Genomic DNA, 14369 nt, shown 5'->3' with positions numbered 1-14369 from the left:
TCACTATGGTGTAATGAGATGGATTAGTGGCAGTTATACTGATGAGATCTACAAGATTAGATAGAGTCTTAAGCCAATGTCTTTCGAGATAGAAAAGAGAGAAGCAAGCAGAGAGACGGGGGACCTCATATCACCAAGAAAGCAGTGCTGTGACCAGAGAGCATCTTTTGGACCCAGGGTTCCTGCATGGTGAAGCTCCTAGTCCAGGGGAAAATCGATGAGAAGGACCTTCCTCCAGAGCTTAAAGAGAAAGAAGGCCTTCCCCTGGAGCTGACACCCTGAATTGGGACTTCTAGCCTACTAAAAAAAAAGTGTGAGAAAATGAGTTTCTCTTTGTTAAAGCCATCTACTTGTGGTATCTCTGTTATCACAGAACTAGATGACCAAGACGGAATTTGGTACCAGGAGTGGGGTGCTGCTCCAATAGATACTTAAAACGTGGAAGCGGTTTTGAAACTGTGAATGAACAGAAGACTCTGAAGGAAGTGAGAAAAAACCATTAACACCAGAGATGGTAAGAAACAGCAGCAGAGGACCAGAAGCAGCAGAGGATTGGCAGCAACAGAACCAGGAGACCAGTGTGGCATGGCACTGGAGCCAACCCATGGAGCAAGAGAATTGAGTGCCTTCGTGCAGGAGGCTTCCTGGTGGAGCAGGGTGCCTCTGGATACTTAATCAGTGGAGCCAGGCTTGCAGACCCACGGAGAAAGAGAGTTGAGTGCTTTCAGGCTGAAGTTTACTGGTGGAGTAGGGTGCCTGCAGGCATTTATCAGTAGTGCTACAGAGCTTTGGAACACTTGCCCCAGGAGGGCAGACGCAGGTGTGAGGCCCAAGGGGCCAAGAGGCCAAGGAGCCAGGAAGCAGAAGCTCAAGAGACAAGGAACACAGCAAGCTAAACTGCCTCAGTCGCAAAAGGTATGGCCTCAACCTCTGGGAGTTTCAAAGGGTGGAGCCATGGCCTCTGGTATTTCTAAGGGTGGAGTCACCACTCATATGGACTAGGAGAATGGTGGACTTAAAGCCAAGGGAGCAGAGCAGCTGTCCCAGTGGGCCTGGAAGGCAAAGTTGAAGCCCAGGGCTGAGGGGCCTCCACTCAGAATCCAGAGAATGTGGCCAATACCTAGAGTCTGGAGGGCAGGGCCATTGTGTAAATTGTCTCAGAAAACAGAGGATTATTTTCAAACCCTTGAGGGCTAATGTAATATGTTCTGCTGACTTGCTTGGTGCCTGTTATGCCTTCTTTCCCTCTGATTTCTCCCACTTGTAATAGAAATGTCTAGCTTGTGCCTGTTCTGCCATTGCACTCCTGTAAGCAGATAGCCTGTGTTTTACATTTCACAGATGAAGAGGAATTTTTGGATTTTGGACTTGGAGTTAAGAGTTTTGCTATGATAGGGTGAATATATTTTGCATGTTGCAAGGATATGATTTTGGGGGGACCAAAGGGTGGAATATCATGGATTGAATTGTGCCCCTCCAAACTATTTGTCAACTTGGCTAGGTCATGATTCCCAGTATTGTATGACTGTCTACCATTTTGTCATCTGATGTGATTTCCCGGTGTGTCGTAAATCCTATCACTATGATGTAATGGGATGGATTAGCGGCAGTTATACTGATGAGACCTACAAGATTAGATAGTGTCTTAAGCCAATGTCTTTTGAGATATAAAAGAGAGAAGCAAGCAGAGAGACGGGGGGACCTCGTACTACCAAGAAAGCAGTACCGTGGGCAGAGTGCATCCTTTGAACCCAGGGTTCCTGCATGGAGAAGCTCCTAGTCCAGGGGAAGATTGATGAGAAGGACCTTCCTCCAGAGCCGACAGAGAGAGGAAGCCTTCCCCTGGAGCTGACACCCTGAATTTGGACTTCTAGCTTACTAGAGTGTGAGAAAATAAATTTCTCTTTGTTAAAGCCATATACTTATGGTATTTCTGTTATCGCTGCACTAGATGACCAAGACAATGACCACTGGCCATCTGGTGTAGAACTGAGAATTCCAGAGCAGACTCTGCAGCTTAATAAACAAAACAAAATCAGTCTAACTAACCTCTAAGGAGAAAAAAAAAGATAAAATACACTACACGGAAAACAAAGAGAAAAATAAGAAAGCAGAGTGTCAACAGAAGTCACTGACATGAACTAGAACAAAAAATGCTTTGTAACGAATGGCATCAAAAGGCTTGTTAACAAATCATCTCAAAATTAAACTTATCACCCACTCCCAGGCAGATCTGGAAACTGTAAGTTTTTCCCGTAGGACCTGACCCAAATAAAGCTGACAGCTTGCAGGACCAGTAAAAGCATGCCTCTTTGGGAGTCGGCAGAGGCCCAGGAAGAGGAAGAATTGTCAAAATTCAGAAATGTGCAGGTCCTTCTCATAGACTCACTGATGGCATGATTCTCTTCTCCTCTGGCAAGGAGACATAAGGTGTTTTGGGTTATCTAGAAGATGGGGGGTGCTTCTGGCATTTATCAGGTGGTGCCAGAGACTCAGAAATTTCTTCAGTGAGAGGGAAAGTCCAGATTAAAAATTGTCCCACTTTCCTACAATCTTTCAATGGCCCACCAGACATTCATGTGGATAAAAACTCGGTTATGATTACCTGAGCCCAGATTATAACTCTAAATTATACCTGAACTAAAATTATTTTTTTCTAATGTGATGACTTTAATTTTGGCACAAAACTCCATGCTGGACCATTATGTCACTCTGTGAAACACAAATCAATCTCACCCAATACATGGTAAAATAAGAAACCACGTATGAGAAGTGACATGGTGAGCAGAGGAGAAAATCCCTGTGACCCAGGCAATCTTGTGTTTATGGAGTATTTTCTACATGTATAGCACTGTGCTAAGCATTATAAAAACACAAAAGCAAATTAAACCCATAATAAATCGTCTCTACTCATGATCTGCTTTGTTGCCAGAACATTCCATTTTATATATAATATCATATAATATATAAAATATAATATAATATAATATAATATAATAATACAATACAATATAATATAAATAGTATATTAAACTGGAACACATTTAAAATCATTTAGTAAAATATACATATTATGTAGGATGGGGAACTCTATACCACAGTATAAACCATTTACTCTTTTGTCTTAATTCTTGGCTTCCTAGAGGACAGTCCCAACAGGAAGCCAATGCAGAACAAGTAAGGTTGATGGAAAAGAAAGGAAAGGTTAGCTGTAGGTATTAAGGGGTGGGTCAAAGGGTGGGAGGGCTTCTCAGAACACTGAAGTCCCATAGTGGGGAGGTCCTCACCAGCAAGGAACACATGGAAAAATCTAAAAATGATAGGTAGAAGGGAAGGAGAGAAAAAAATTTGAGAACTGATAGAAAAGTAATAAAGACAAATACTGACTGAATTATAAAAAACAGGCAGGGCCTGAATTGAAATGCTCCATAGTCTATGTGAAAAAGCCAGAGTTAGAGATGGTATATAAGTATCATGGCAGAGTACCTGGTACATAATAGGAATCCCCAAAAGTGAACACTATTACTATTGTTACTAGTCACAAATTTTGCCACAGGATAGGCCTCATAAAAGGAGCTCTGGAGGCACAGTGGTTAAAGCACTCAGCTGCTAACTGAACGGTTGGCAGTTTGAACCCACCAGCTGCACCACGGGAGAAAGATGTAGCAGTCTGCTTCCATAAAGGTTACAGCCTTGGAAACCCTATGGGGCAGTTCTACTCTGTCCTACAGGGTCATTAGGAATCAGAATCGACTCTACAGCAACGGGTTAGGACTTGTAAAGGGTAAAACAATCCTTTAAACAGCACTTACCTTGGCTTAGAGTACGAGGGCACTCTCAATAGTGAGAAAGTTTCCAGTGACCTTTTTCCTGGTCAGGCCTGCGGATGCTTGTAGAATGGTCTTGTTCATGAATTATAGCTTGAAGCCCTCTACTAGTATACAACACAACCTGAATGCAGGAATGCACACACCAGGAGAGAAGCTATTTTCCAACCAACATCCAGTTCTTTACCCTGGCCTCTCAATGATAAAGAGGTCTAGTTCATGTCACCAGCTCTAATTGTTAAATACCATGGCAGAATGCACTGATTCTAGGCAAGTAGTTCTGGAACTAACTATGCTTCAGAGAAACTAACAGGTTCAAAGACTACCAAGCAATTTATGTCCCTGATGCCACATTTACATTCAAATAATAAACAATGCCAAATGGTATCAGGTGCTAACTTGCTTGTTTGAATATGGCACCTCTACAGATAAAGACTACAGAATCACTTATGTCTACCAGTCAAAAACTGTCTTAGATCAAATATTTTTAGTCCCTTTATAAACTCCTTTCAGTCAACAATCAATGGTTCTTATACCTGTTACAATGGTCTCAGCATCAAGAAGGGCCTTGATAAACAAAGTGTTAAGCTACGAACAAAACCGACTTACCCTTTCCCTCTTTCAGGTGATCTTTGCTTGAAAAGAAAGGCGAGTTCCTTAGAGTTGAGCCCAGAGAAGTGAGAAGGAGTGGGAGGGGTGCTGTTCAGCATTCTAGAGAACCAGTAGGACTGGATGAGCTGTATCTCATTGTGACAGCAGCAGTATAATAAATGACAAGCCCTGTCAGGTAACACATTTATCTTCACAGGAAAAGCAGCCATTCCAAAGCAAGAATCTCTGATGTTGTCACATCAGCTAGGACAAGAAGTCATAAACCAGGATGGCTATCAATATAGGAGGTACAGCAATATCTAGATGGCAATTAGGAGGTGCTGTAAATGGGCACTGGAGCTCCAAGCTCACTGGAGCCTTGACTTTTTATCAGGGCTTCTAACTGGTTCAAACTGGTTCTGTCATGGCTGACAAAGCAAAACTGGAAAAGATCTGAATTTTTTAAATTTAGGTGATCTGAAACCACAACTGGGATGGGAAAAATTATGGGTCAAACCCCTGAAATGGGAGATTCAGAAGAGGCATAGTGAGCCCTTTCAGGAGCCTGATCCATGAGATTGGATTATTGCCGCAACTGGGGAGAGTGACACACATTCAAAGTGGCATGGTCGGCCGCCATCTTTGAGCAGGGGGTCACTGTTTCTGACTGTACAAAATCCGAAGGGCAAGAGATTTGGTTGCTGTGCAATGCATACTCTGCCCTTGTTTTCTAATAAGGAGATTAAGTTGCTAGCCGGGCTTTGACCCATAATTTTTCTCATTCAGATTATGGTTCACCAAGTTCTAAAAATTTGGTTTGTTCAGTGTGACTTCCATTGCCATGACTGAATCGGAAAAAACCGGTTTGAAGCCTTTCTTTTTCCCTCTGGGCTTTGGTTACTAGGCAAGTAATCAGTGAAACTTTGTCAGTCATCTATGACCCTTTTCAGAGCTCATTCTTCCCCGCTGCCTTTTATTCTGAGAGCGTTATGGCAAAAGCAGCTCTGCTGCTTCTCCCAAATGCTAAGTAACCAAGAAAAAAATGATAAAAATAAAAAGCATCCTTTACTTCTGTTATTCATTCATTCATTTAAAAAATATTTACCCCATGTTTCTACAGTCCAAGCACGAAGCTAGGGAGGTGCTGTTGCTATCCATAAGGTTTCCATTCAATACTTTGTAGAAGTCATCAGCAAAGACTTGTTGTTGTTAGGTGCCGTTGAGTCGCTTCCAACTCATAGCGACCCTATGCTCAACAGAACAAAACAAAACACTGCCTGGTCCTGTGCAAAGACTAGTCCCTACAAAAGGACATCATGTTTGGCAAAGTAGAGGGTCACAGAAAGTGAGGGAAACCCTCAATAAGATGGACTGACACAACAGTCCACAACGATGGATTCAAACATACTAACAATCATGAAGATGGCATAGGAGCAGACAGTGTTTCATTCTGTAGTAAGTAAGATCCCTATAAACTGGTTCCAACTTGAAAGCACCTACCAACAACAAGCTGGGTGTAGGCTGGTAACTAAGGCACCCTACCTCAGAAAACTTCAATTCTAGTAGGATAGACGGGCACACAGCATGCAACTACAATCAGGTGTGGTAAGTGCTTGAAGAAGGCTATAGAGGGTGGCTGTGAGAGCAGCAAGAAGCCAACAGGTCCAGTCCATGGAGACATGGTGGGCTTCGTGAAAGAAGTGACAGATAGGCCAACACTTGAAAGAAGTTTGAGAAATGGTCAGATGAAAAGCTAGGGAAATAGGAGGAGGAAATAATGTGCACCCAGTGACAAGAAGGCACGTGTGTGTTTAGGAATGGAATGAAGGTGTATGGCTGAAGCATGGAGGTGGAATGGGGCATGTGAACAGCATTTGAGCTGATGGAGACAGTATTATCCAGATGGTACTCAGGAATGTGGGAAGTGAGCAACACTGATGACCCTCACACACATTTCAAATCTGTTCATTTAAAAGGGGTTTTCCACAGGAACACTAAGAAGAGGTCTAATAAAAAATAAGATAAACTTAGATATCATAAGACAATTGTCTTAGCTATCTAGTACTGCTATAACAGAAATACCACAAGTAGGCAGCTTTAATGATCAAAAATTTATTTTCTCACAGTAAACTGATTAGAAGAGGTTAGAAGTCTGAACTCAGGGTGCCAGCTCTAGGGGAAGGCTCTCTCTCTTGTCTCTCTTCAGCTTCTGTTCCTAGTTCCTTGGCGATCATGTGGTGTGTATCTTCCCCTCTGTGCTTGCTTGCTCGCTTAATCTGCTTTTTTATATCTTAAAAGAGATTGACTTAAGATACACCCTACACTAATACTGCCTCATTACTATAACAAAGAAAATCCATTCCCAAATGAGATCATAACCACAGGTGTAGAATTTAGAATTTACAACATATATTTTTGGGGGACCCAATTCATTCCATAACAAGAATTATGCATTGATTTAAAAATAATTGAATGATCATTAAGCATTTACTAAGATTCTATTCTGTGTATCAGTGAGTACATACCACTTGTAAGTCAGACGGAAGATACTTTTTTTAAGGTATGATGGCTTACATTGCCCCCACTCTCAGGACATAAAGCGCCATGATTTTAGAGTTAATACCATAAATTCAACAACCACTTCTTTATTACTCTAATCATGATATCATTCATTACATCCAACTGGTTTCACCATGCAGGTGCTACTCATTAGCTGTGTCACCTGAGGGAAGCTATTTAACCTCTCTAGCTTCTGCTTCCTTTCATGAGACCCATCTCATGGGGTTGCTGTGAGTATTTGGTGGGACAATGAGTGAGGTAGAATTACTATTTCCATTTTACTGAACAGTAAACTGAGACCCAGCAAGGTTAAGTGATGCTCCAGGCCATACAGCTCATAGAACGTGCTGACACTTTCAACTAGAGCTTCTGACTCATTCTGCATCTAGTTCTCCTTTCTGTCAGCAATTTTTTGGGGTGGTGATTTCTGATAGTATATATAATTAACTTCTAATGAAAATGACCTTTTTCATACTGTGGAAATAATAAGTTTTTGAATAAAGGAAAAAAAAGGAGAATAATAATAGCTAGCAGAAATAGCAGTGGATGAACACTTTAAATAGGAGAATTGTATAGCATACGGATTTTATCTCAATAATGCTGTTTAAAGAACTTTAAAAATACAAAAAAATTAAAATAGCACTGGATGAGGAGTAATGTGGCATTTAGAAGTGGTATGACTTTGAGGAAGTTTAATTTTATTGCTTCTTATCTATAAAATAGAGATGCTATTACTCGCATTGCCTTTCTCAGGGAATTTGGATACAAGTGAATCTTAAATGATAAAGTCCACTATGAGCCACACAAAGCTCTACCACGTTAATGCTGACACTAAAAAGGGCTTGAGGATAAAGAGGCCTCATTTTTTCATTTCTTTCTAACGGTACACAAAACCAGTGCCATCAAGTTGATTCCGACACATAGAGACCCTATAGGGCAGAGTAGAACTGCCCCATAGAGTTTCCAAGGAGCGCCTGGTGGATTCGAACTGCCGACCCTTTGGTTAGCAGCTGTAGCACTTGACCACTATGCCACCAGAGTTTCCACAGTACACAAGCCTCCGAAAATGTACAGGAAAAAAATCCACCCCCCTTCGCGAGCACCTGCTCATGAGGTCATCCATTCTCAGAATACTGTAGTCACTAAAACGTCAGCAGCAGAAGTTCTGGAACACACGGATGACGCGAGCTTGTCTCCCTGCGGCACCCCTACAACACCGTCAGGAAGATCCGTTCTCCAAATCCAGGACTTCCCAATTCATCAGCACCACAGGCTGGTCCAGAGCTCTGCTTTACCAGGCACATGGGCTGAAGTATCGACATAAACACAAATGTGCCCAGAACAATCCAGGCTTATAACAGAATCCCAAGTCACCCCTGGTCTACTCACATTCAAAGACATACGTACTACACCAGTCTCGGAAACAGACCGCTGCTGAATTTCCTTCACACTTTATGAAGGAAATGTAAAATGTAATGTTACCTGTTTTCTCTTTCAGAAGGGAGACAATTTCCCCTTTCCAAATTCCTGATTTACTCATTTTACAGAAATGAAATATTAATAGCCAAGAGCTGTATACAAGCAAAGACAAAACATGATTTTCCACTGCTTTTTAAAAAGACTTAGGTCATTTTTGCCCCATTCCTACAGAGTGGTAAGCTTAAAATCAAGCCATTTAGCTCACAGTCAGGTCCAATGAATCAGTGGAAAAATCAGTGGGAACGCATCCTGAAGCGTAACCATGGTAACACCACAGATGCGTCAAGAAATGGTGTGCTCAATGGCTTTTCCCCATTTCTTAAATTGGAATCTAAGTAGGGAAAAAATTACACAGAGAACAATCATGATTCTGCAATTACTGAATTCTGCAAAATTGCATTCGACCTGCTGTACTGTAACTTCAGAGGCAGCTATGGTACAGCTATGGGAACAGCCCTCGGTGGCTTGAGAGTAAAAGACACCTGGATCTGCCACTTACCTGTTGGAACTCGGTCTTCCTGAGACTGTTTCCTCATCTGTACAAGGGATGCTACAAACCCCAACATCAAAGGGTTATTATAAGATTAAAGCGTGGCAGTATGGCAGAGGAAGGGCAATGATGGAATCAGGAGACCTGAAGCCCTGGTCATCTTTAGCTTCATTGTGTGTGTGTGTTTTCTTTTTCTTTTCTTTCACTTAATTTATTGCCTTGGTTTCTTGCCCTATAAAAACAGAATGATAATCTCTGCCCCGCAAATTGATTAGAATTAGGAATTACTATTAATGTCAATACAAAGAATCATTATTAGGATTATAATTTATAGGCTGAGGGCCATAAATTCACATTAATACATTATCACATCGTTTTATCTGTCAAATGTGGCTCTGCCACTCAGCAGAAAGAGGGAGTCCTGCAATAAAGCTCTTCTCCTCTCTGAGCCTCAGTTTCTTCATCAGTAAAACAGAGGGTAAGGGCTACTGTAGAATCTGATCTCCAGGGGCCTCAGTCTGGACTTAGATTCTAAATCCTCGTAAATCTATGGTATGCCTTAGATTAATTCTGCTTATTAAACTGCAGTAGTATCAGAATACATTAGCACTCTAGCATACCACTTGCAAAATATAATTTTCATAAAGAAAATCATTTGTAGCAAACCAATCATAGGAATAAGCAATGTACCTTGTACTTCAAATTGTTCTTTTTATCTTTTGCTGGTTAAAATATGGAAACCCTGCTGGTGTAGTGGTTAAGTGCTACGGCTGCTAACCAAAGGGTCGGCAGTTCGAATCTGCCAGGCGCTCCTTGGAAACTCTATGGGGCAGTTCTACCCTGGCCTATAGGGTCACTATGAGTCGGAATCAACTTGACGGCACCGGGTTTGGTTTTTTGGTTTGGTTAAAATGTATATGTATACATTTCCAAAGAAATATTTCAAACTTTGATGAACTGAGTAATAGAGAGGAGAAAAGAAAACTTCCAAGTAATAAAATTACAGTCACTTTTTCTCCTTATTTTTGAATGAAATTAAATAACTGAATGTCTTTCCCTTCCTCCTCCTCCCCCCATCCTTCCTTCTGCACAAAAACTCTAGGGGGCCATCAGGGACCCACTGGTCCACAGAGAACAGTCTGAAGGCTTCCGGCCTGGTTGTTGTGGTTGTTAGTTGCCGCTGAGTTGATTCCGACTCATGGCAACCCCATGTGTAGAGTAGAACTACTCCACAGGGTTTTCAAGGCTGTGACCTTTCAAAGGCAGATCACCAGGCCTGTCTTCTGAAGTACCTCTGGGTGGGTTTAAACTGCCAACTTTTCAGCTAGTAGTCAAGTGCTTAACTGTGCTACCCAGGGACTCCCTCTGGCCTGGACATTCCATTAATAACAATGACAGCCAGCATTTCTGGAGGACTGCTCCATGCCAAAAACCCACAGCTGTGGAGTTGATTCTGACTCACAGGGACTTACAGGACAGGTAGAACTGCCCCACAGGGTTGCCAAGGCTGTAAATCTTTACAGAAGCAGACCGCCGCATTTAGCTCCAATACCCCATGCCAGCACCTTACGAAATGTCTGTGTCTCATCCCATTTACTCCTCATTACAGTTCTGTGAAGTTAGTATTATGATAGCCTTTTTGTTTATGTGGAAACTGGGTTTTTCAAAGGATAAACAGTCCGCCCAGCATTGCAAACTGGTAAGTGGCAGAGCTGGGTCTGAGCCCTAGGCAGGCTCAAAAGCCCGTGTGATTCACCAGGAAGGTACTGTATGTCCCAGAGTCTATTATGATTCACTAGACTTATCAAGTCGTTAAGTGCTCCCAAACCAGCTGTTGAGCCTCTTCCTTTTTCTGACTTCTCCCACACCCAACCAGCACTGAGACGCCAAAGACGGGCTACTTACAAGGCACAGCATGGCGGTAAAGGTTATCCCTTATGGTCTGCTGGAGCTCATGATCAGGAGATCCTTTCTGGAAGCGTTGATTGAGAAAATGTCGTAGGTCCTTGTTCAGCCTGCCTCCTGCAGGAAACATAAAAGACAACATGTCAACAATAGGGCTTCCTAGATACTGGGCTGCCTGGGAGCAGTGTGCAGGAAGCCACACAAAGCAAATGAAGTCAACCACCCTCAGTCATTTTGAGCACTGACTTTAGGTCTTCCTCTGCAGCGGACGAAGCAAGCAGGGATGTAATAAAGATAAGACAACCTTGAAATGGCATTAACTTGAGGGTCCAATCTCACATAACACTAGATGGCTAAAATAACAAAGAATTTAAACTAGGCTGTTACATTTAAAATATGTGCTACAGACACTCACCCACACTATTAGTGAGAGAGGAAATGGCTAGAACCTTAAAGAGGATAGTCTAGCAATAGCTATCAAATTATAAAGTGTTCTAAGACCAGGGATTTGTTGGTAGGAATTTACCCTATTGATATACTTGCCAAAAAAAAAAAAAAAGAAGTCTGCCAAAATCTCCAGTATTGTTTATTGCAGAATTTTTATAACAAGTGAACAAAAATAAAAACAAAACAAAACAAAAACCTGGAAACAGCCAAAAGGGATCAATAAAGAAAAGCATAGTTCATCCATAGAATGACCACTCTGCATAAAGCAGATATGATGTGCTGGTATTGTGGGAAATGTATGGACTAGTTCATACTGTCTGATCCTTTGTGGAAAGACCGTGTATTAACGGAAGGAATCATAAGAAAATTTTAACAGTGATTTCCTTTTTAGGGAGAAGGGTTTGGCCTTGGGAAATATGGGAGGAGACTTCACTCTTCATTATGTAGACAGATCGATAGACAGAGATAGAGATTATAGATCTTATTCTGAATCAATTTTCAAACACCAATATAAGTTGCTTTTTATTTATTCTTGTTTTTTAAGCAATCGTAATCTGGGAGGAGGGAGTCCGTGTTTACTTCTTTATAACTCTCTAGGGTCACTATAAGTCAGAATCGACTCGATGGCAATGGGTTTGGTTTCAGTTTTTTAATACTTAATAGAAGGATCCCCAGTGGCGCAATAGTTAAGTGCTCGCTTGCTAACCAACAGGTCGGTGGGTTGTGGTACTCTGCTTCCATAAAGATTACAGCCTTGGAAACCTTATGGGGCAGTTCTACCCTGTCCTATTGGGTCGCTGTGAGTTGAAATTCGACTCGATGGCAATAGGTTTGGTTTTTTGGATACTTAACAGAAGTAAAAACATTATATTCTTATAAAATGTGTATAGAAAGAAGCTAACAAACCTTTTTTCTTCTAAATCATAAACACAAATGACAGTCCACAGGATCCACAGAAGGTTTGTAGATCAACCTAGCTAACATTCACTTTTAATGGAGAAAGTCCCTTCAGCTACAGCTAAGAATAGCAAGGCTAAGACTGTCCTTCCATTTTTAGACAGGGTAAAAATAAGGTAACAGCATTTCGAGCCTTAGAGAAACAATGCAGCAATCCAGCAACCAAATGAGTCACAAAATCCATGTTTTTAGATGATGTCATAGGTTGAACTGTCCCCCCAAAATACGTGTCAACTTGGTTAGGTCATGATTTCAAGCATTGTGTGGTAGTCCTCCATTTTGTGATTGATGTAATTTTCCTATATGTTGTAAATTCTCATCTCTGCCTGTGGTTAACCAGGCAAGACTGGATAATGTTGAAGAGGGTTAGGGTGGGATGTAACACCCTTGCTCAGGTCATATCCCTGATTCAATGTACAGAGAGTTTCCCTGGGGTATGGCCTGTACTACCTTTTATCTTACAAGAGATAGAAGGAAAGGGAAGTGAGTAGAGAGTTGGGGACCTCAGATCACCAAGAAAGCAGCACCAGGAACACAGTGCATCCTTTGGACCCGGGGTCTCTGCGCCTGAGAAGCTCCTTGACCAGGGTAAGACTGATGACAAGGACCTTCCTCCAGGGCCTACAGAGAGAGAAAGGCTTCCCGTGGAGCTGATGCCCTAGACTTGGACTTCTAGTCTACTAGACTGTGAGAGCATAAACTTCTCTGTTAAAGCCATCCACTTGTGGTATTTCTGTTATAGCAGCACTAGATGACTAAGACAGATGATAACTTCCCCTTGGTCAAAAAGAGTAAATTGTGAGGATGACAGTGATGGTTAAGATGGTGCTGTTTCCTACACAGGGCAGGAAACTACTGACCTTTGTTTTAATATCATGTTCAAAATAAGATTTCCTGCTCCAGCTGCTCATTTCAGAATAGACTAACGAAACCCAGTTTGAACTATCTTAATTCAGTTGTATTACATCTAAGGTCTCAAGTGGCCAGAAGGAAAATACATATATTCAAGCTGGTCTTAAGTCAATCAATAAAAATTCAACTATTTATCAAATACTTTTTGAATGAAGATAAATACCCACCCACCCCCAGTTAGCCTCCCCCCAAAAAAGTGGGCACAAAGTTTGAATAGACGATTTACAAAAAATATAAATGATTGACTATTACATTAAAAGATGTTCAATATCATTAGTCATCAGAGAAACGCAAATTAAACAATGAGATTCCAGTACATACCACCTAGAATGGCAAAAGTTAAAAAGACCAACAATATCAAGTGTTGGCAAGGTTGTAGAGCAGCATGAAATCTTATAAATTGCTAGTGGCCATATGAAATGTTTCATCCTTCTGGGAAAACAAACAACAGTATCTTACAGAGTTAAACCTTCACTTACCAAGTGACCAAACAATTGGACTCAACAAACCACTAAGCACAAGACTACTAGCTGAAAAGTTGGCAGTCTGAGCACCCAGTGGCACCTCAGAAGACAGGCCTGGTGATCTGCTTCCAAAAGGTCGTAGCCTTGAAAACCCTATAGAGCCATTCTCCTCTATACACGTGCAGTCACCATGAGTCTGAATCAACTTGATGGCAACTAACAACAACAACAACAAATGCTTATGTTAAAAAAAAAAAAAAAATACGGCCACAAAAAGACTCAAAGATGAATATTCACAGCAACTTTATTCATAATACCCAAAATCTGGAAACAATCCAACAGGTGAATGGGTAAGGGAACTGTGGTATATTGAAACAGTGGGAAGATACACAACAGTGAAAAGGAACCAACTATTAACACACGCAATAATACTGATAAATCTCAAACACATAATGCCAACCAAAAGAAACCAGACACAAAAGAGAATGTACTGTATGGTTTCATTTACATAAAGTTACAAGACAGGCTGTGGTGCAGTGAATTGTGTTAATATGGCCCTTCCAGCCATGGGCTTGTGACTCCCACAAAATGATTGGGTGGCATTATGCAAATAAATTGCTTGTGGCCCACCAAGGGAATTTGACAGTTTTGCTAATGCAATGAAGGTACATGGAACCCTTGCGGGGGTGGGACCATGGAAATAATAACATGGAACCCTCGTAGGGAATTGGTCAGTTT

The 14369-nt window shown here is 41.5% G+C and overlaps 1 protein-coding gene across 2 annotated transcripts in view; it reads right to left on the bottom strand.

The window, feature by feature from the left end:
• The window catches only part of MAGI1 (membrane associated guanylate kinase, WW and PDZ domain containing 1), a 701787-nt gene that overhangs the window by 267839 nt on the left and 419579 nt on the right, over positions 1 to 14369 (bottom strand). For both annotated transcript variants that reach the window (XM_064274271.1, XM_064274270.1), the window contains exon 2: positions 10852 to 10968. In XM_064274271.1, coding sequence (XP_064130341.1) covers positions 10852 to 10968 — 117 coding nt within the window. The remainder of the gene's footprint in view (positions 1 to 10851; positions 10969 to 14369) is intronic.

Source organism: Loxodonta africana, chromosome 22 (genome assembly GCF_030014295.1).
Source record: "Loxodonta africana isolate mLoxAfr1 chromosome 22, mLoxAfr1.hap2, whole genome shotgun sequence".
Lineage (NCBI taxonomy): Eukaryota > Metazoa > Chordata > Mammalia > Proboscidea > Elephantidae > Loxodonta > Loxodonta africana.
Note: the sequence above shows the minus strand (reverse complement) of the source record. Positions and strands in the feature narration are given on the sequence as shown.